The sequence below is a fragment of the Equus asinus genome, chromosome 15 (genome assembly GCF_041296235.1).
Source record: "Equus asinus isolate D_3611 breed Donkey chromosome 15, EquAss-T2T_v2, whole genome shotgun sequence".
In the NCBI taxonomy this organism is placed as follows: Eukaryota; Metazoa; Chordata; class Mammalia; order Perissodactyla; family Equidae; genus Equus; species Equus asinus.
In genome coordinates, this window is record NC_091804.1 from 2,221,446 (window position 1) to 2,242,250 (window position 20,805).

Genomic DNA, 20,805 nt, shown 5'->3' on the forward strand with positions numbered 1-20,805 from the left:
CCACAAAGCCGGTTCCGGGCAGCTCATCCTTTCTGGCTCTGTCCCTCTTCACTGGCCCTCACCCTGCTGGTGTGTCTGGGGACCACCTTCCACTTATACCTCCTGCACTGTTGTCCTCATTTCGGCATCCAACTCTGGGGCATCCAGATAAAGTCTCCTCTCGCCATTGAGGTGCTGAGGGAGCACTTGTGACTGTGATTCAGCTACAGGGGACCCCTCACATCACTGGTCCTTCCAAACCTGTCCTGCTTGGGGCTTGTCCCTCTCTCCCGGACAGGAGATGATTTTAACAGCTTTGGATGGAGGACGTACGGTCACGTGCGGGAAGGACAGGGCGTAATAGCACAGAGGAGGCCCAGAGGGAGGCGCTTGTCCCGGAGCAGATAAGTGGACCAGTCCCAGGGAGGCTCTGGTGGGAGCTTGAGCTGGGAAGAGCGAAGCCCATGGGGGCCTGTGCGCCTGCAGCCGGGCCTCGCCGACAGCAGAGCTGGGCTCTGCCCTGCACCATGCTCCTGATTCTCTTAGGTTCTCAGCTCCTGGTGACTCGTGGCTGGAGTTCCCAAGAGAAAAGTGTCAGTGATGACCAAAGAGTCATGGAAAGTTACCTCCCAGCTACCGTGGAGTATGCCTTACATGTGTTCAACCTGAAGAGCAAGGACGTGAATGCCTACAGGCTGGTGGGCATCCGGAAGTCCTGGAGGGAGCAGGTAGGTGACCACTTCTCGCTGCCCTGCTTCCCTGCACGTGCTATTATGTGAGGGTTAGGGGTGGGGGTCCTATCAAGGGATCTTGTTCACTATCTGAAGTTCATAACATACAGGGAAAATACAACCTGGTCAGTTACTTCAGTTTTTATAAAAGCAGTAAATTGGAAATGTAAAAAACCTTAGTGACTGTCTGCTCCCGTGCATGATGCATTTTGAGGCTTATGACATTGTTTAACTGAGGAATGACTTCCAAACATGGACTGTGAGGGCATGAAGATATCCAGCAAGAAAAAATGCAGACAGGAAATGTCGGAGGAGATAGAATGAGAAGGACATAAAAAGAGATAACTAGAAAAACAGAGAGAGAGAGAGAGAGAGAAAGGGAGACGGAGGGAGAGCGGGTTGAGGGTCAGGAGCACAGGACTCTCCCTCATCCTGAGGTCCCGCTGTGAGGGCAGGGCCTCTTCTCTGACCTCCATGTGCTCTGGGCTCCATCCCATGGTCTCCACCTGGGGGAATGGATGGAATTTCACACTCTGCCCCAGACCATAGTTCTTAATCCTAAAATGTTCTCCTTGCAACGGAATCTCGACAGATGCAACCAGGAATGCCATTTTCATCTGGGCTGCAGATGTGAATGATGAAAACACTTTCATAAAGGAGTGCTTCCAGTTGTGTGAGTTTGTGTATGTGATTGTGAATGTGTGCGTGTTGGGGACAGTCCCTCTGGACCTCTGGACCGAGAACCTGAAAGAAGGGCAAGGCGTCTCCAACCTGCACCGAGTCACACCTCTGTGTGCACTGGTGGGCAGCGTCTCGGCCAGGTCAGCTGCCCCGAGCTCTCTCAGGCTGGACCTCTGCCCTGGGTTTTCTAGATCTGGAGTCACAGAGTGACTTTGCTATTTTGGGAATAATGGATGAGATGGAGTGGGAGCGCATGGAATGGATGAAGCAACATGGAGTGGAGAAGTGTACAGGAGATTTCAGAGCGCACTTTGCAACAGAACAAGAGGTTTACTGAAGCCATTGTCTCAATTGTGTGTGTGTGCATGCATGTGTGCATGTGCAGTAGCACTGTATGGCTTTTTTCTGCTGTCGGGCAAGTGAAAGCTGTGACAGTGGGGCAGTAGATGAGTCGTCCTCTCCCTGGGCTGAGATTACTCAGCAAACTCTTGCAGAGCCAACACCCTCCCAGGGACTTGGCACCTGTCCCCTGGGAATGCTGTTGTAGCTTCAGAAGTGAGCTGAGAGTGAAGGTGGGGTCTCACGAGGGCATTTGGGGATGTGGGGCTGCAGGTGGGTGATATTGATGGTGAATGATAGTTGGCCTGTGTCTACCCAGGGGCCCCCATGGGCCACAGGCTTCTTTGCTCTGAACTCCCCAAGCTTGGCTTTACTCCAGGCCCAGAGGCAAGCTCCCAAATGGAGTAGCGTTTGGGCCTCTCCCTACACTGCGTGGACCCACACTAGCAGCTTCTTAGGGGACCAAGATGAGTGTTTCCACTGTGATGTCTCTACATACCACAGGACGAGAACACGATGACGTTCTCCATGGAGCTGGACCTTCGCAGAACCAGGTGTGGGAAATTTGATGAAGATATTGACAACTGCCCCTTTGAAGAAAGCTCAGAGCTGAATAATGTAAGACACACATCTACTTCCCTCAGGTGACAACCGTGGACTCTGCATGGGGGTGCAGTGAGGGGGTGAAGCAGATGACAATGCCATTCCTAGGGACACACAGGAGTGAGGGAGCTACAGGCCCTGCTCCGTCCACTGCTTGTGCAGCAGTAGGGAGCCTAGCCAGGCTGGCAAGCCCCGGGGTCCACCTGTAGGCCCCTGGCCATTCAGAGATCCCGACTCTGCCCACTCAGCCCGTTCTAGCTGCCTGTACCCTGGGCCACACTGGTGTCAGATTGGTCCTGAGTACTTGGATTCAGGTCTCCTAGGCCCGAGGACAGATGTCCCCTCTCTGGTCTTCATCCACCTCCCTTCCCTGCTTTTAGGTGAAGAAACATGCCAGGGGTGGCGAACAGCCCCTTTGGCTGACTTGGTAGCTTTCAGGTCTCCCTGGCACTGCCCAGAGCCCAAGGGGGTGGAGGCTGAGGAGTGGCCCTGCTGTATGCAGTTTCTGCTCCAGGGAATAAGGAGAGGTGAACCCCAGCTCTGGGACAAGCCCACCTAGTGTCAGGGGCCCCTTTGAGATAACACCCACTGGGAGGGAGCATCTCACTGCTGGTCTCAGGCCATGGGTCACACTGGGACAGCCTGGGGGTTCCCCTGGAGACTACAGGCCTGGCGAGGGGAGAATCACACAGGTGCCCCGGTGTCAGGAGATATCCAGATCAGGATCATCCAGGAATCAAGCTGGGGCTGCCCCTGATGGCCAGAGCCTGCATCCCCCAGCTGCTCACCCGGGAATGCAAGGTTGGGATGGATGCTGTTCAGAGCTGGAGCCACAGGCTCCCCAAGACTCCTGCACCCACTCTCCATTCCCTGTTTGTGCCCTCAGACCATCCACTGCTTCTTCACCATCAGCACTGAGCCCTGGATTACAACCTTCCATCTCCAGAATGAGACCTGCCTGGAGGGGTTCCACTAAGTGAGACCACACCCTCTCCTGCCCTAAGACTGGCCTCCTTCTGGACTCCAGCAATTCCCAGCAGGTGGCCCATCGGTGGTTGAGCACACTGGGTTCTGTTCTCTTGATTTGCAAGTGTCTGGGGTCTCACAGCTGGGCCATGTGCAGACTCCTCCTTGTGCATTTTCATCACGTAGAGTAGATCATTAAACATCAGCATCTCAAGAGGCTTTGTACAGCATCTTCCTCAGGGAGGGAGCTGGGCAGTTGATGGCGTCTTCCTGGCAGGGCAGCCTGGTGGGCCCCGGTTGAGAGGTCCTGTTTCCTTCTTGGACCTCCTGAGCCAGCTCCAGACAGCACAACCTGGAAGCACAGGTGCTTCTGAGCTGCTGTCTCAGGGCTCGTGAGGGATGACCTATACCCCTAGAGGTGCAATGAGCATGACCCAGCAAGGAACCCACAGTTCAGGATGGACCCAAACATGGCCTCAGGCCCCTCAGGACACATGTGGCCCCTGTCTTGGAGGCATGCTCACACACATTCTCTGGTCCACGACCAGTGGGAGGATGTAGGAGGGACTTCCAGCTTCCACTCACAGACCAGTCCAGCAGCAGCATCTCCTGGAGCCTCTTAGAAATGTACAGTCTTGAGGCCTCTTGACCTTTGGACAATGAGACTGCATTTTCACAAATTCCCAGAGGATTCATGGGCCATTAAATTTGTGAGATGGTGTTGTAGCAGATGCCATTGAGACTCTGCTCAAATCTCCTAGAACAGGATTCAACAAACTTTTTTTCTAAAGAGATGGAGGGTGACTCTTGGCCTTTGTGGGCCATGTGGTCTCCTTCTCAACTCCCCAGTGTTGCCATGGTAGGCCCCATGGACAGTGTGAACACAGCAGAAGTGGGAGTGTTCCAATAAAAGTGTATTTACACACATAAACTGTGTGTAAATTTGTAAGGATTTGGTCCTCGGGCCCAGTTACCTCGCTCCCCCACTAGGTGCCCCTTTAGTGCCCCTGCAGCAAGGGGACCCAGGACCAGCAGGTTCCTGCTCCACCGCAAGATCCCCGTCTCCCACAGTTCGGCTCAGGGCTTTCTCTGTGCAAGTGGAGCTCCAACAGCAGAGCAGCGACCACCCGCACAGGGGGAGAGGTAAGCCTGAGGACAACACTCCATGCCTGGGGAGGGCAGCAGGGGTGGAGGGGAGGCCCCACTTCCCAGCCTCAGGAAGGCCAGTCAGAGGCAAGTTCCATGTGGTTCTCACACTTCCCAGTAGGAGAAAATCCGCGACCGCGGGGTGACCCATGACAACAGCCATATTGACTTCCTCCCTTTTCTGCCTCCCTTCCCCACTGTGCCTCCTGCGATCACTTCCCAAATAAACTACCTGCACCCAAGCCTGCCTGGTGGGGCCTCCCTCAGGGAATCAGGCGGGACGTGTGCTGTTAGATATCTTCTGGACGTGTCCTCAAGAGAGACCTGGATGGGCTTCCCAGGAATGTGTGATTCCAGGCAACGCTGAGGGGAGAGCATGGCCGTGGGCATCCTCGCTGCTGGCCACGCATCGCTTAGCATCAGCACAGCTGTGTTATTGACCCATGGCCCTGTCTGCCTGGTCCCAGGTTTGAGCAGGTTTTTCTGGAAGACCCTCCCACCACCCTCCTGTCTTCTCCCACCGGTGGTCTTCCCATTCATTCAACAGAAGGGAGGTTAGAGGGCACCTTTTACCCACTGTGAGTCCTTCCCCTGTTTTTCTAGGAGTCAACCCCACTCATTCCACTCAGGTGCCATTTTCAGGCATCTCCCAGGAAAGGGTCTCCCGTGTGGTCAGCCAATGGGGGAGACTTGACCCTGGACCCTTTGTGAGCTCATCCCACCTCCTGGGGCTGGGGAGGGAGCCCACGACAGAGTATCAAGGCACTGCCCATGGCAGGGTCACCCTGATTCCTGCCTCACTCAGATTCCGCCGCGGGCTTTGTCTGTGGTTCTGCCCTGCAGAGGGTGTCTCCAGGAAGTGGGGATTTGTCCCGCTCCCACTGTCTCTCCAGCACCGTGACGGACAGGACATGTGCCCGGTCCTCGGTCTTGTGAGTGACGGGTTGAGGGCCTGTTCTCACGGGAAGACCTGTCCCTCCTGCCCTGCCCATGGCTGCCTGGCTCTGGGGGATCCGGGCCACTTCTTCGGGAGTCTGTGTGTTGAATTATCAGGGAAGCAAGTTTCTGGAAATTCACTGTGGCCCTGAGGTGTGTCCTTGGGCAACACACTGCCAGAGATAGAAGCAGGAGGTGGCTGTGAACACACGGTCAGAGGCATCGCCGGGCTCCAAACCCCAGGAAGGGCGAGGGGCTCAGCCCGTGGCTCCATCTCAGGAGCCCCGTCTCTCCGGAAATGTGAGTCTGGCTGTGCCTGTGCTTCCTCCCAGCTGCTAACCCATCAGCCTCAGACTCCAGGTCTTCAAGGCGTGCAGCTGAAATCAAGTGGGGCAGTGGAAGAAACAGCTGCTGCATTTGTCAAGTGCTCTGCGTACTTACCCCGTGTTCTGCTCTCTGGCCACTTCCCATTTGCCAAGGGCACAGTGGGTACTTTCCTCAGCTTTGCCAGGTGTCAGGGTCAGGGCCCAGCCGTGGGGCTCAATAAATACAGCACTGAACACAAAGTAACAACAAGGTGGAGGACTTGGCTGGGCTTTTGCAAATGCCCAGGCCTCTTCCATGGGGCACAGAGGAAGGAGACACAGGAGGCTGGGGTTTGGGGCAGGCGAGAAGGGCTGTCATGGGATGTGCACAGGGACACACCCCAGCTGTCAGCGGTCCTTGCCATGCATGCTCCTCATCACGACTCCCCCACACTCCAAATCTCCACTTTGGCTCCTAAAACTCAGATGCCCCTCAGGTCCTAGTATGTCCCACGGGATCTGGACTCTGGGTTCTCCCTGGCCCTAGGCTAGCCTGGGAAAGGAACAAGCCCTGCTAAGAAGGGGCATTTTTTACTCTCCCCCTTTTTTTTCCTCAAATTTCTTCATTATCTAAGGAGAAAAAAAACCTGATGGTGGCAAAGCCAACGCTTGTGTCATCTCAGCAGCAGGTTTCTGCAGAGGAGGGTTGGGGGCAGGACGAAAGTTTTCATGGGCTGCTGGCCACCAGGTGGCCAAGACTACAGGCTTCAATTTAATGAGCCTTCAAAACTTGGAAGAGAACGAGCCAACACTGGAGATGTCTCAGAGTCCATATGCCCACAAGTTCCAGTCCCCTCCACGCTCACATAAAATTCACCAACTGTGGGCAAATAAAACTCAATAGCCTCATTATTCAATAGAGCTGTGTTGACTCTGATTCTTCATCCTGAGTGACTCAATGCCTCAGAAGGGCCCAGGCAGTTTTGAAGAGTTGAACTTGATCCAACACACTGTTAATACTAACCGGCTGACCTTGGATGTGGGCGGGAGAGTCTAGTTGGCCCCAAATGCTTGCAACAGGTATTATGGGTAAGATGGAAGCAACCAGCTCAGGGTGTGTGAACACCCTGGCTCCCTCCAGGTGCAGCCACGCTGTCAGGGTTCAGAGGAGAAAGCCCTTCTCCAGAGGCTGCTCACGGGCCCAGGTGGGGCCAGCCAGCTCCAGCTATGGAGCAGGACAGCTGCCCAAGCTGCGCCCCTACAGTGGTGGGGGCTGAAGGGCAGAGATGCGCAGAGAGGTGTGGGCTGCTGGGGCTGCGGGGGCAGCATAGATCCCCATCCCAGGGGAGGGGGGAAGCAGTGTGACAAGAACTGTCCTGCCAGTGTCCCCAGAAGTCTGCACACAGAGGAGGAGGAGGCCAGGGAATGTCTTTCCCAGGACACAGCTGCTGGCCAAGGCGAGGGAAGTGCAGATAAAGTGTGCCCTGCCTCCTGGACTCACCCAGGCAAGCCCCAGGGCGGCCACCCCCTGCCCCTCGGGGTGGACCTGGACTCCAGTAGGAGGTTGTTTCCTCTAGAAGCTGACCTTGAGACAAAAATCCAAGTGCAAGTGGTTTATTTGGAAGCGATCCCAGAAAACACCAGAAGGGCAGCGGGGAAGTGGGAAGGGAAGCAGCATATAATGGTGAGTAGATTAACACTGTGGGCACCGAGGGCTCTGTCTCGCTGGGCTCATCTCAGAGACTGGGAGAACAGAACGCACCCCAGTGTGATCTCCCAGGGGCTCAGAAGGCTGCACCATTCATCCTCCAACATCTGCCATTGGCTGAGGGCTCCTCCCAGAAGCACTGCCCCTCCGCAGCCCCGTCTGCCCCTGGCAGGAGGAGAGAAAGCCCCAGGCAGAGAGGCTCAGGTGCTTGCAGTAGGCCCTCCCAGAGGAGAACTCTCAGGAGCGTCTGCCTGTCAGCCGGGTGGCCTCTGGGCTTCCCGCCTCTCACATGTCTCCATTGGAACCTCCTCCTGTGCTGTTGTTGACATTTCCCTGGATGGCCTCCACCTGCACACTGGTGCTGTAGTTTCCACATCCAGGTCTCAAAAACTGGCTCTTTCTGGTCATGTTAACCCCCTTCATCATCTCAGGCCTCCCTACACACACACACTGGAGTAGCCGGCTTCCAAGATGGCCTCCACCGGTCCTCGTCTCCTGGTCTTCACACCCTTGTAGAGGCCCCTCCCACACCAAACCAAAGCTAATCTGGGTGAACAATAACATAGGAAGAGGTGATGGTGTGTGAGATCTGAAGCTAGGTCACAAAGGGCATTGTGCCTTCCATGTTGGTCTCTCGGAACACTCTGTCTGGAGGAAGCCAGCCACCATACCAAGTACACAGCAGCCCTGTGGAGAGGCCTCATGGAGGAGAACAGAGGCCTGTCAACAGCCAACAACAACCTATGGCCATGAGCATGAGTGCCTGGGAAGCGGATGCTCCAGAGCCAAAGCAATCTTCAGATGAGGGCAGCACAGTCAACACCCGGGTGTAACCCACGAGAAATGACGTCTGGAGCCTCCTGGCCAAGCCGCCCGCAGACACCACAAGAGACATAAATAAACTGCCTAAGCCACTAAAGGCAGGGTGGGTAGTCATGCAGCATTAGATAACTAGTATCTCTTACTGTATGCACATGCGTGCCTACACACACACAAATGCAACCCACTCTCCACACACCATCACTATTGCATTTTTTCTGCCTCAATCCAAAACCAAAAGGACAACACAAATCTCCAAATGACCCATCTCCGAATGATCCCAGATTGGATCTAGGGTTTAAAACCATTTCTAAGCCATTGGGCTGGGTCTTCCCAGGAGTCCTGGGCAGGGAGATTTCTGTGGAAATCCACACTGGACACTCTCCAGGCAGCCAGAACCTTGCAGAAACTACCCAGCAGCTTGAAGCAATTGAGAGCTGGGTCATCCGGTTAATTCTCTTTAAAGAGCTGTCAGTGAAAAGCAATTTGTGCTCAGAGTTTGATGAGATATGAAAACAGGCTCACACTCTTTTCCATTTGCTGGGAGCAGATGGCCCCTGGTAGTAGCTGGAAGGGCTGCCCAGCACTGCACAAAGGCATCACATTCTCAGCACCAGCCCCTGAAGAACACGTAAGAAAGCAAACGGCCACAAAATGAGGTCAATGGGTCAGCTGTGTCATTTAAATGTTTTGCAAGTGTCTTTGCTTCTTTTTTAAAGTGGAAGTGTGAGTGGCGGAATGTGCTAGAAGATAATTAGACATCTTTGCAATGTTTCTTCAGCATATTGAGTTCAAATTTCCAGGGTTTTGATGCAACAATAAAGGTGCAAAGAAACATCTAAAAGAGACAAAAATAATAATAATCAGCTTGAAAGAAAGAAAAATGAAAAACAAAAATCAACAAAACAGAAGTTCCTATTTCCAGGTGCTGGGATTTGGCTTCAGGCAGGCTGAAAGGTGGTCTGAGCCAGCCATGCCCCCGCAGTCTCTGGAGCTGCTGACCTGGGACCCGATGGTGGAGGAGCCAGCCTCGCTCACCAGGATGGACCCCTGTCAGTTCACCTCCCTGTGATCGGAAGCCATCATGGACACAGCTCCTTTCACTCCAAGAGAGCAAGGGCCAGAGCCCAGGAACTGGTCATCATCCAGAAATCCTCCTCTCCAGCTCTGGCCCTCATTCAGCCGTGCCGACTTCCCTGCAGCCCACACAGATCCCAAGCTGCATGGAGGGCCCAGTGGGTCCTTCCCAGGGGAGGCAACACAACAAGAATAGTTCAGGGTCCTCACGGCTTGGGGAGGGGGGTCAAAGTCTGGCCAAAGACTACGAAGAAAAGCTTGTAGCTGGGGAGCTGAGAGAAGACTCTTCCCAGGGCCTACAGAATGAGCAGGACTTCAGGGTGACAGTCTGGGGGGAGTTCACAGTGTCCCTCCTTTCTCTCCTAAAATCTTCACTCAGTCAGAATAAAAGTCTAAAGTAGGAATACTTCCATTACATCAATGGAAATGTGAATGGCAGCATCAAATAGAACTGAAGTTGCATAAGAAACAAAGACTGAGGGATCAGATTGAGGGAGAAAATAGGATCAAGCTACCCACCACCCAGACAGGCCACTGAAGGACTGAGGCCAGGCTGGAAGGACGTCCAGGCCAGAAGGGCGTCCAGGTTGGAGGTGAGTTCAGGATGGGGTGAGCTGGTTCATGGCAGTGGTGGGGAGAAGAGAGAGTAGGCTTATCAGAGAGTTAGCTGATTGCTTAACTTCTAGATCAGCCAAGGCAGGCAGGAACCAATCAACAAACAGAGGAATGCAAATCCAATTATCAAGGTCAATCCTAGAGGACATTTTAGCAATGTGTATTAAAAATCTTTAAGAGACGAAAAAATATTGAACAAGTAATTCAACTTCTGGGAACTTTGCCTACAAGGAAACAAAAATCAGATATACAGGGGCCGGCTCTGTGGCCAAGTGGTTAAGTTCGCACACTCCGCTGCGGGGGCCCAGGGTTCGGATCCTGGGCGCGGACATGGCACCGCTCGTCAGGCCACGTTGAGGCGGTGTCCCACATCCCACAACTAGAAGGACCTGCAACTAAGATATACAACTGTGTACAGGGCGGGGTTTGGGGAGATAAAGCAGAAAAAAAAAAAGATTGGCAACAGTTGTTAGCCCAGGTGCCAATCTTTAAAAGAAAAAAAATCAGATATGCACACAAATAGAATAGAGAAGAATATTCATTAAAACATTGCTTATAATAGGCAAAAATTAGAAAAACCTTAATTCTTGGGGATTGGCTAAATAAAATGTGGAAACACCATTAAATGAAATCCAATAGTTTCATTATATGACACTCCCAAATAACTGTACTATTTCAGAAATCCTTAGAGGTTATTATTAAATGAAAATATAGATTATGGAACAGTGCGCCATATGATCCCAACTACATAAAAATACAAATAATATAAAATACAGAAAAAACTAGGATATATAACAATATATTGACAGTGGTAAACTTTACATAAGGGTATTTATAATGGATTTAAGCTACTTAATACTTTTGAATATTTCCAAATTTTCTACATTAAATGAATCAGGCCAATAGCTTTTTAAAATAACATCAAGTTTTAGAATTTATTTTCCAAGGTGCTCAGACATTTACCCTTTTTTCTTTCTAAATCTCAATAAATAGCTAAAGAAAAGAGAGAAGATCAAGTCTGTGGATGCTCTATGAAACAGGGAAGGACCCCACGCAAGGGCAAAGACAGGGAGGAACCTCACGTGATAAGTCAATGCAAACAAGGTAATGGAAGTCTATAGAATGCCAAGTACTCCATATAGAGGATGAAAGCATAAGAGGAAACCAAGAAAGCCAACTGCTTCGGAACTCCAGAAACCTTAAAGTCATCCTTAACTTTCCTCTCACACTCCATGGCCAATCCATCAGCAAATTCTGACCAAACCTTTCACAGACTTCCAGGACTGAGCACCTCTACCATCCTAACCAACATTATCTCTCATCTGAGCTATTCCAATAGTCTCCTCATAGACTCAAACTGATCTTGCTGTCTCCACCCCTGCCCCTTTCCTGGGTTTTCTCCATTTGTCCCTCCAGGTCTCCACTCCTCTTATCTTTACCCAGTACATCTTGGAAGACCAATGACCTCTATGGGCTGTGCCAATGGGTGTCAGTAGCCTCTGAACTCTATGGGTTTTGGCAATGGCCACTCTTGCCCTCTGACTTCTATGGGCTGTGCCAGTGGGCATCCTCACCCTCTGACCTCTATGTACTGTGACAATGGGCACCTTTGCCCTCTGATCTTTATAGACTGCATCAGTAAGCACCCTCTGGCTTCTAGTTGGGTTTGGCCAAAGGGAGATAGAGGCAGGAAAGTGGGAGGTTGGGAGAAGAGAGCGGGTAAGGGGGTTATAGTCGGTTGGCTGTATTCCTCCACCTGAGGCACCTGACAGGGTCCCTCTGATTGCTCCTGAGAAAAGGACATTAAAAAGCAAATCCTAGAAGTGAAAACCTGAGTGACCACTAGTAACATTAAAACAGCTCAACCTTACTACAAATGGAGATGAAAAGTGAAATAATGAGGAGGTAACATTTCACATACATCAGACTAGAAAAATTTAAGACTCATAACCACAAGTGCTGGAAAGGTTGGGGGGAAATGAACGATGGCACACGGCACTGATGAAAGGTATGCTGCTTCAACCACTTTGGAGAGCACAGTTGAGTTGCGCATCACATATGGCCTACGACACACACTAAAATTGAAGTTGCACATGCTCCCAATACTGCAGCTCCCAACATCATCCCTGGGGAGATTCCTGCCCCTGGTCAGTCAGCATGTGTCAGGACTTTCACTGGAGCATTGTTGTTAAAAATTTAAAACAACCATGATTGTCCAAAACAGGGAAATGGTTAAATATGATGAAATACATAAAAGCTTAATATACAGTAAAAAAAAAGTTTAGCCCATTTCTATATACATCAACTGGCCCAAGAAATAATTTGGGATAAATAAATAATAGAAGATTTTACCAATATGAATAAATCTCATAAAATATTGTTAAATACAAAACACAAAGTTCCAAAATTTGTGTAAATTTTGAAAAATACTCAAAACTTTGCATATATAGATAAAAGTTTTAAAAAATGGGTAGTAACACTACTCATTAATTTTAGGAGAGTGGGTATCTTTGAGGGGGAAGTGAAATGAACGTGTAACATTTTACCTGTTAAAATAAATAATTAAAATTAATGTGATAAAATGATAACTATTATAAAATCTATGTGGCAGGTGCATGAGTATTTGATACATCATTCTTAGTGCCTACCTGAATTTTTGAAATCTTATGTAATTGAAAATGATTTCTGATAGTTTACGAAAAGAGTCCATTCTCTAGATATAGCCATCTACTTGCATTTTGGCATCCTGCTGTGGTGCCTACTATGCATAAGAATATGAAGATGATTTTTTTTTTTAAAGATTGGCAGCTGAGCTAACAACTGTTGCCAATCTTCTTTTTTTTTTTTTTCTTTCTGCTCTTTCTCCCCAAATCCCCCCAGTACATAGTTGTATATTTTAGTTGTGGGTCCTTCTAGTTGTGGCATGTGGGACGCCACCTCAGCATGGCCTGAAGAGTGGTGTCATGTCCGCGCCCAGGATCCGAACCAGAAAAACCCTGGGCCGCCGCAGCGGAGTGCACAAACTTAACCACTTGGCCACGGCGCCAGCCCCCGTAGATAATTTTTATTTGAGTGTGTCTGGGCAATTTTCAGCAACCACTAATCTGTCATTATTTATGCCTAGCCATGTCTTGTGCCAGCTTTAGGAATATACTAAATAGGCAAAAAAATACACGATATATATATACACACAACTTTGTTTATGAAAAATAAAAATTGGAAATAATGTCTATGAAAATATCACCAAGAAAATTTGAAAAGGTGAAAAAATACATATATACATCAGCAGTTGTTAAAATGAAAGAGAAGAAAGGTTATTTTTATGAATTTATAGTAAAATTATCTTGGATATATTCACACAAATGATCCCAAACTCCTAGGGAGGGGATAGAATTATGAGACCCTTATCGCTTATATTTTTATGAGAATATATTTTTAGAAAATATTTATGTACACTTAAGAAGATTAAATTTAAATCCAAATGTTCTTGTTAATCCAATATGATGAGAATAAGGAAAATTTCCCATTACGGCTGAGAAATGATCTGACCCTTTCATGATAGTGCCCATCCAGGCATGAGGCCTGGCTACACCCAGACCCAGCTGGAACTGTTCCTCAGTGGTGACATGAAAAAGCAGAAAATTTAACATGTGAGACTGTAATGGGCATATGGGGCCATTGGGCTAGGAGTCTTGGAACTGTCCCAAAGCCTCCCAGGCCTTCCATACAGCAGCTGGACTAGTGGAACCAGCCAAGAAAAGTTTCGTGGGGCTTTTCTGGCTGCAAAGCAATCACAAGCCTGCAGAGTCTGTCATGCCATACTCCCTACTGGGCAAGCAGCTCCAGCAGATTGGGCCCAGTGTAAGCAGTCCACCAAGATGGCTGCCCCTAGTTCCTTTCCTGCCAGTACGTGCATGATGCTCTGCCCGTGGAGAGGAGAACCTCTGGCTTCCCCTTGAAACTGGGCCTTGTGACCTGCTTTGACCAAAACAATGGAGCAAAAGGGATGTTCTCTGACTTCCAAGCCAAGGCCTAAGGAAAACTGGAGGTAGCTTCTGCTTAGAAGGGCTACTCCCTCGGGACCACAATGCTGTAAGGAAGCCCAAGTGCAGGACGACTATTTCATCCCAGTTTTCCCAGGATTTCACTGGTTTTAGCACGGAAAGTCTCCCATTCCAGGAAAGCTCTTAGTCCTGGACCAACCAGGAAGACTGGTCACTCTCCACGTTTGCCCCGTGGAAAGTACCTGAGCAGAGTGAGAAAGATGCCCAGCCAATTCCCCCAACTGTGTCAGCCATCCCAGCTAAGACACCAAACATTTGAATAGAGCAGCCACCTGCAATATTCCTGCCCCAGCACACACCACAGAGGGCAGAATAGTTGTCTGGCAGAACCCAGCCCAGACTGCAGAATAGTGAGAAATAATATTAGAAATAATAAACAGTGCTGCTTTAAGCCACTAAGTGTGTGTGCGTGCATATGTGTGTGTGTGCAAGCACACGTGTGTGTTGGTAGGGGTAGGGGGAAGGTGGTATCAGCAATAGATAATAAAAACAGTGCTCTAGGTCGGGAGCCTGGCCATCTTCAGTCCTGAGTATGATTAGAATATGGTTTACAAAGGAAACAAGAATCGGAGCAGGGCTGGTCCCAACAGCTTTCTCTGTCAGGCACAAACCCAACCAGGCCACCACTTCTCAGATCGGCCACATACCTTTTGCATTTTGGGATCCTGTTGCAATAAGCAGTTTTCACTTTCTCCTGCAATTTTCTTGCACATTGTTCGGGCAATTTTGACTTCAAGAAAGTAGTCCAAACTATCTGTGACCTGTCAATGAGCGATTTAAAAATTAGATGTCATAAAAGGATACACGGTATCAATTGTCATCTCTGATCGATAAACATGCTGTTGCCTGCTGAGGGTCAATGAGCCTCTCCCCCATAGTTTCCTTGCCAGAAGTTTTGGGGTTTGGGGGTTTACCTTGATATCTTTCTGTCTCTGTTTCTCTGTGTCTCTCTCATCCTGGTACTTAATTTTAAATTAATGGCAAATGTCCTCGAGATAAAGTGAGAAAACTATTCCCCAAAAATGTTTTCCTGGGAAAGCTAATGCTCTGATTTTTGGAGCTTGGGGGATAAACAGCAGATGCTGCAGTATCTTCATAGCTGGTGAATAGATATTGAGGGAAGGGGACATCCCAGAGCTGAAAGTGGCCTAGAGGGTGTGGCTTCTCTCAAGCCCCCGTGCTTTGCCGGGTTTAGTAAACCACACCTCATTCCACGTGAAACACTCTCCAAAATCCTTCATTTCCAGGCATCCTCCCCTCCCGTGCACAGCCCACCGTCAGCCCTTTATTCGAAGAGGGCCTGGTGGGGAGAAGGAGATGCATGATGGCAAAGGCAGACTTTTATCATTGAAAAGTGAACAACAAGAAAACAAGGTTTACAAGAATTAGGGGGAAAAAACATATCACAGGGAATGACCAAGTTAAACACAATAACTGACCCCAGGAGAATAAGTGATATTCAGAAAACATAGAAAAATTTTGGAAATTCTAGAAAAGTTGCCTGGGCATTGAACAAAATGGGTGTGGTAGGCAGAGATCTAAGTATGATTTCGTGAATATAAAATACACTTTTAAAATTTTCAGCTATGCATGTAAGTGTATAGAAAATGTCGGGAAGGACAGAGCAAACCACTTTTGGTGGCGCCTTCAGGGTGAGTCAGGTTGGAAATGCAAGAAAATGAGTGTTCACTTTCATTTTTTTAACTCAGCAACTTCCAAACATACTCCTAGTACTTTACAACTGGATATCAGGTTTCTCAACCTCGGCACCGTTGACACGGGCTGGATAGTTCTTAGTGGTGGAGGCCGTCCTGTGAGCTGTAGCAGGCTTAGCAGCATCCCTGCCCTCTGCCCCTAGATGTCAGGAGCAGCCCCTTCAGTTGTGATGACCCAAAATGCCTCCAGGTATTGCCAAAAGTCCCCTGGCGAGGAAACCCACGCCGGCTGAGAACCGCAGCTTCCTACCTGAGTAATAGTTCTCCGAGTTATAATCACCATACAAACAGACTCCTCTAAATCAGATTCAACAGCCGTCACCTGACTGCCCGCTCTAACCTGACCCCAGATTGCCCAGGAAGGGGAGGCATATGGGGGTCCTGGCTGCTGAGGCAGCCCCTCCCCCCTTTCACAGACAGGCCCCCCCGGACTCTCCTCACCTTCTGTGACACCCTCTCCCTCCCCTTTGGCTGCACTGTCCCGCCTCCACTCCACTGGCATCATAAAGAGGGAGCCACATGTGCCGACTCAGAGCAGGTGGCCCAGGTTTAAATCTTGGTGCTTCTACTTAGTAGCTGTGTGAACTAAGTTACTACACCTCTCTGTGCCTATTTCCTCCTCTGTAAAGTGGAAGAAAGTGGTTCCTACTTAACGAGTTGTGAGACCTGAATTGGTGAGCATATGAAAAACAACTGAATCTGGCACAAAGTAAACTTTGTATAATTGTCAGCTGTGGCCCTAGCCTACTGCCAGTGCTCGTTTTTACCAGCATCCACGCTGCGCGAAATCTGCAGCAGAACTTCAGTCCACTGTGAGCTACCGCAGGTGGCTGCAAACTCTTCCTTGAAAGGCCGGAGAGTGAAGATTTTAGGCTTTGCCGAGCATGTCATCTTGTCATTGCAGTGCAAAAGCAGCCCCAGACCATACTCAACAAAGTACGTGGCAGTGTTCTATTTACAGATACTGAAATTTGAATTTTATGTCCTTTTCAAATGTCACAAACTATTCTTTTCATTTCTTATAACCACTCTTAGTTCAGGGGGCACACAAAAATAGGCAGCAGGCCAGATTTGGCCTCAGGCTGTAATTGGCCAACTGAAACAGATCTTTACACTTTTAACTGAAATCATCTAATAAGACATAGCCATTTTCTTTATATAGGACCTGTGTCTATGTTGTTAAATTTAATCCAAATTGTCATCCAGCATTTTTCTTTTTGCTTTTGCTTTGTCTTCAGTTATTTTTGTTTGGGAGGGTGCATTTTTTCTTGCCTCTTTCTTCAATATATTTTCCAGGGGTACGTAGCTGACGTGCCAGGGAATTTTAATTACCTCTGTTCTAGCCTCTTTTGAACGAGTTTCTATCTGACTTTTTTGAATTCTTAGCCACATTCAAGAGCTTACAGTGAACTGAGAAATAACATGCACATTCATGAAAAAAAAAGCACATAATAGAAAATGGTATATAATTTTTAAGATAACATGAGTATTTGGTTTGTTTTATTATTAAATATCTACCTATGAACAGAACCATCTACTTCCATTTGTGTAAGTGGGAAAGCAAGAGAAGTCCAAGACAGCAGAATAGTTCTGGAAAGGTGCAGACTTCACTAAGGACAGGTACTAAACACAAATGGATGCCGAGGCCATCAATATTCATGAGGTGTCCCGGCCCAAGAAACACAAACAGCATAACCAGGACCACACAAAAGAGCGAAAGGGAGCCCATGTCCCAGCGTGTGGAAGATGGCTGAGGAGCCAGGTGTCCCAGCCTCACGCAGGATAAAGCCACCGATTAAACCTTCTCTCCTGACCACATAAGACAGCAGGAAACTAGGGCAGCTTGGCTCGTGACCTGGAGGGACGGACTGTAAAGGTTAAGGGGAAGATGGCGGAAGGAGACGGAGCTAATGAAGGAGGAAGAGGAGCGGAAGACGTGTCCCTGCTCTTGTGTCGGGCCAATGTCACCACAAACTGGGGCCAGGGAAGCCCTGGCTCCCCTTCTGCCACCCTCCCTTTCCTTCCTCAGACTCCAGCCAGATCGCCTGACCCCTGGTGCTCAACGCACCTGCTGCTTCTTTTGTCGGGCTCCCACACAGCCGCAGGACCATCAGCTTCCTCAGGAAATATGCTGCTGGCCTTCTAACCCCTCCAACTGCCCTAATAACTTCCTTTATCATTTTCTCTAAATCTAAGAGATAATACAGGACGACACGACATTTATTGTCATGTTTCTTGTCTCCTTTAGTTGAGAACAGTTTTCCTGCTTTTTTCATATCTTTCCTGACATTGACATTTTTAAGTGGTCTTATAAAATGCCCCATGTTAAGGATCTGTCTAATTGTTCCTCATGATTACCTTCAGGGTAAGCATTTTAGGCAAGAATACCATACCCAGGCGATGATGTGTCCTTTCAGCGGCGTCACATTAGCAACAGATGATGTCAGTTTATTGACAACATTCACAATTATTGACAACAAATTATTACCAATTTATTTTAACATGCATTTGGTGAACAAGGCCTTCACCAGATTTCTTGATTTTAAGGGTATTTTTCCCCATTGTAATTAATTAATAAGTAAGTCCTGAGCAATTTGTTTGCCAACACTCTCTCACCCAGTGGTGGTAGGATTCATCAATGATCTGTACCTGAATTAGTTTTTACCATGGGGTTGAAAAGGTGACTTTCTAGTTACACGTTCTTTTACGTCCATAGGAGGAATAGGGAGAGCCTTCCCTTCTCCCTTGTTCGTTTTCTCAGTGAAGCTCGACTGGCTGGTTCTTTGCTTGTTTGTGTGTTATAATCCATCCCTGTCATGACTCATTTTGATGATATCAACTCAAAATTGTCCTAAACTTGGCCCCTTCAAGCTTGACCCCTTCTGGGCTCTCACCTATGCTTTCTGATGTGACTATAACCAATTTTAAGTTATTTTAATGGATATGTTATATTTCATCCCAGATAATAAAGGATGAAGTATAACTAATTTTTCTGCAAAAACCTTTAAAATAAAATTAATACATCTCGGCTAAAGGCATTCTCAGCTGTCTCCCGCTGCCCCATCTCAGCAGCCGTCCATGGACAATGGGCCCACCACGACCACACACATGGGGAGAACGAGCAAAGAGCGAGCGCTCACGGACCTGCTCCTGGGATTTGAGAACCTTCACCACCTTGTAGCTGTACTTGTCTCTGCTGGCCTGGTTGTACTTTTTCATGGCGAACCACAGCGCCTGCTGCACGTACACGTAGGATTCTGGGATGTCTTGGAATTCTCGCACCACCTTTGGCGAGCCCCAGGTGTGGACGCCTCTGGACACAAGGGCCACAACGGCCACCAGGAGCAGCAAGCTCAGGCAGAGCCTGGCCATGGCGCCTCAGCCAAGTGGACACAGGCAGAGTCCCTTCTGTCCTTCCAGGGCTGCGGGGGAGTGTGGGCTGGGCTTGCCTCTCTGCCTCTGCGCCCCAGTCCTCCTGGCACTGCTGCTGCGGGTGAAAAGGAGAGACCTTCTGTTAACATCATCTTTTACGGGCTTCTTTCTCTCCTTCCCCAAAAAGAAGCCACACAAGAAATCTGCAGTCACAATTCAGTCTACTTCCCATCCTGGCTGTTTCTTTTCTGAAAGAATGTGTACCTCAGTGCACTCACAAGCAGGAGGTGCACACGCATGCACACACATGCACACACACACACCCATTTCTTCCCTGCCAGGCGACCCCTATCTCTTTGTCCACGAGCTCCCTGTACACCCCGTGAAGGCCTTGTGGTACCCTTGTCCAATAGACTCGTCTATTGTAGCAGGTCTGTGTACAGAGACAGGCACAGACAGCAGACACGCTGCCACAGGGAGAGTGCAGGTCTCAACGCTCACCTTGTTTGTTTCCTTTCCGATGTGAAATCCTCAGCTAAGCTTTGTACTGGCCTCGACACTGTGCCCTGCATCTCCCCTCTTTCTAGTCAGACTCAGTAACTGCCCTGGGATCTGTTTATTGAGCATCATTGAGTCTTGCCAGGCCCTGTAATCAGGGCTTCCCATGCGGCAGCATAACAAGTAACCCCCTCCATACGAGGAAAATGGGATGCACACCAAGGTCGAGTAAACGTCTCAGTCGCTTGATTAGGCGTGGGAGCTTTACCTCATTGCCTGCCCTGACGTGTACCTTCAGACCCCCACAGTCTAACGAGTGTGTACGCATAGATCACAGCTTGTAATATGCATCTGCTTTTTGAGAAGATGCCATGCTACTATAGAAGATGAGTCAGGATGCAGTTGTGAGACCTGGGCTCAACAGTGAACGTGTTAGGTGTGGATCATGAGTAGGTGGATAGCTTGAGAGATGAAGGCAGAATCCTTATGCTGTGTTCATTCCAGATAAGCAATAAGGACAGCACATCTAAGTTGAAATAGAATGTGACGGCAAACCCAAGAGACACCTCATCTTCCTCAGGCACTAAATAGACATAAGACAGATGCAGCACAGCATGGCCATGAGGGGTGAGTGCAGCCGCCCACCGGGAGCCCATTCGGTGCAGTGTGCCCTCCCAGGAACGCAAACCAAGCCCTTGGCTGCGCGGGAGGCTGATCAGCACACCCAGCTGTGCCAGGTAGATTTCCCAGTGTGTTTACTGACTTGTTGGACCTCTTTGCTCAAACCTCCGCCGTGGGCCCTATAACCCCCATCAGCATGGAGGGTGCTACAGAGAGAATGTCCCATGCCCGGGGGCTGTCTCTGCCTCACTTGTCCTGCATCTTAATCATATTAACCTGCTCCTTCTTGTTACCCAGCTTCTCTCTGATGGTTTACATTGATTTGATACACGCGGGATTCGATCAGCCAACTTTGGCCTGAGGCTCTCTGCTCCATGATCTCTGGAGTCAGTTGCCCAGAAAACACTTGGAGTCCCCCCTGGCATCACAGTCATTTCCCACCTGGCACAGCTACACCTCAGACCCACCTCAGACCCAAGCTCTTCACTGCATTCCTCCTTGCTGAGGCTTGAGCTGGCTGTCCTGGCCCTCAAGTGGTAGCTTTCTCCTTCCTGAGCTCCAGCCAGCTCCCAGCTCGTGGGCCACTCTCCAACTCCAGCACACTCAGGGTGTCAGTGGGGCCTGAGCTCA

General features: G+C 49.3%; 2 protein-coding genes across 2 annotated transcripts; one reads left to right on the forward strand and one right to left on the reverse strand.

Annotated features, from left to right (window-relative positions):
* Nucleotides 1–368: 368 nt before the first annotated feature.
* LOC106841779 (cystatin-9-like) lies at nucleotides 369–3,511 on the forward strand. Its single transcript, XM_014857965.3, has 3 exons — nucleotides 369–707; nucleotides 2,235–2,348; nucleotides 3,220–3,511. The coding sequence occupies exons 1-3, from the start codon at nucleotides 444–446 to the stop codon at nucleotides 3,307–3,309; spliced, it is 468 nt and encodes a 155-aa protein (XP_014713451.3). The 5' UTR covers nucleotides 369–443; the 3' UTR covers nucleotides 3,310–3,511.
* Nucleotides 3,512–8,967: 5,456 nt separating this feature from the next.
* On the reverse strand, nucleotides 8,968–19,056 carry LOC106841792 (cystatin-13-like). The gene is made up of 3 exons (XM_014857980.3): nucleotides 18,829–19,056; nucleotides 14,617–14,730; nucleotides 8,968–9,051 (listed from the first exon to the last, which is right to left on the reverse strand). The coding sequence occupies exons 1-3, from the start codon at nucleotides 19,054–19,056 to the stop codon at nucleotides 8,968–8,970; spliced, it is 426 nt and encodes a 141-aa protein (XP_014713466.1).
* Nucleotides 19,057–20,805: the final 1,749 nt, after the last annotated feature.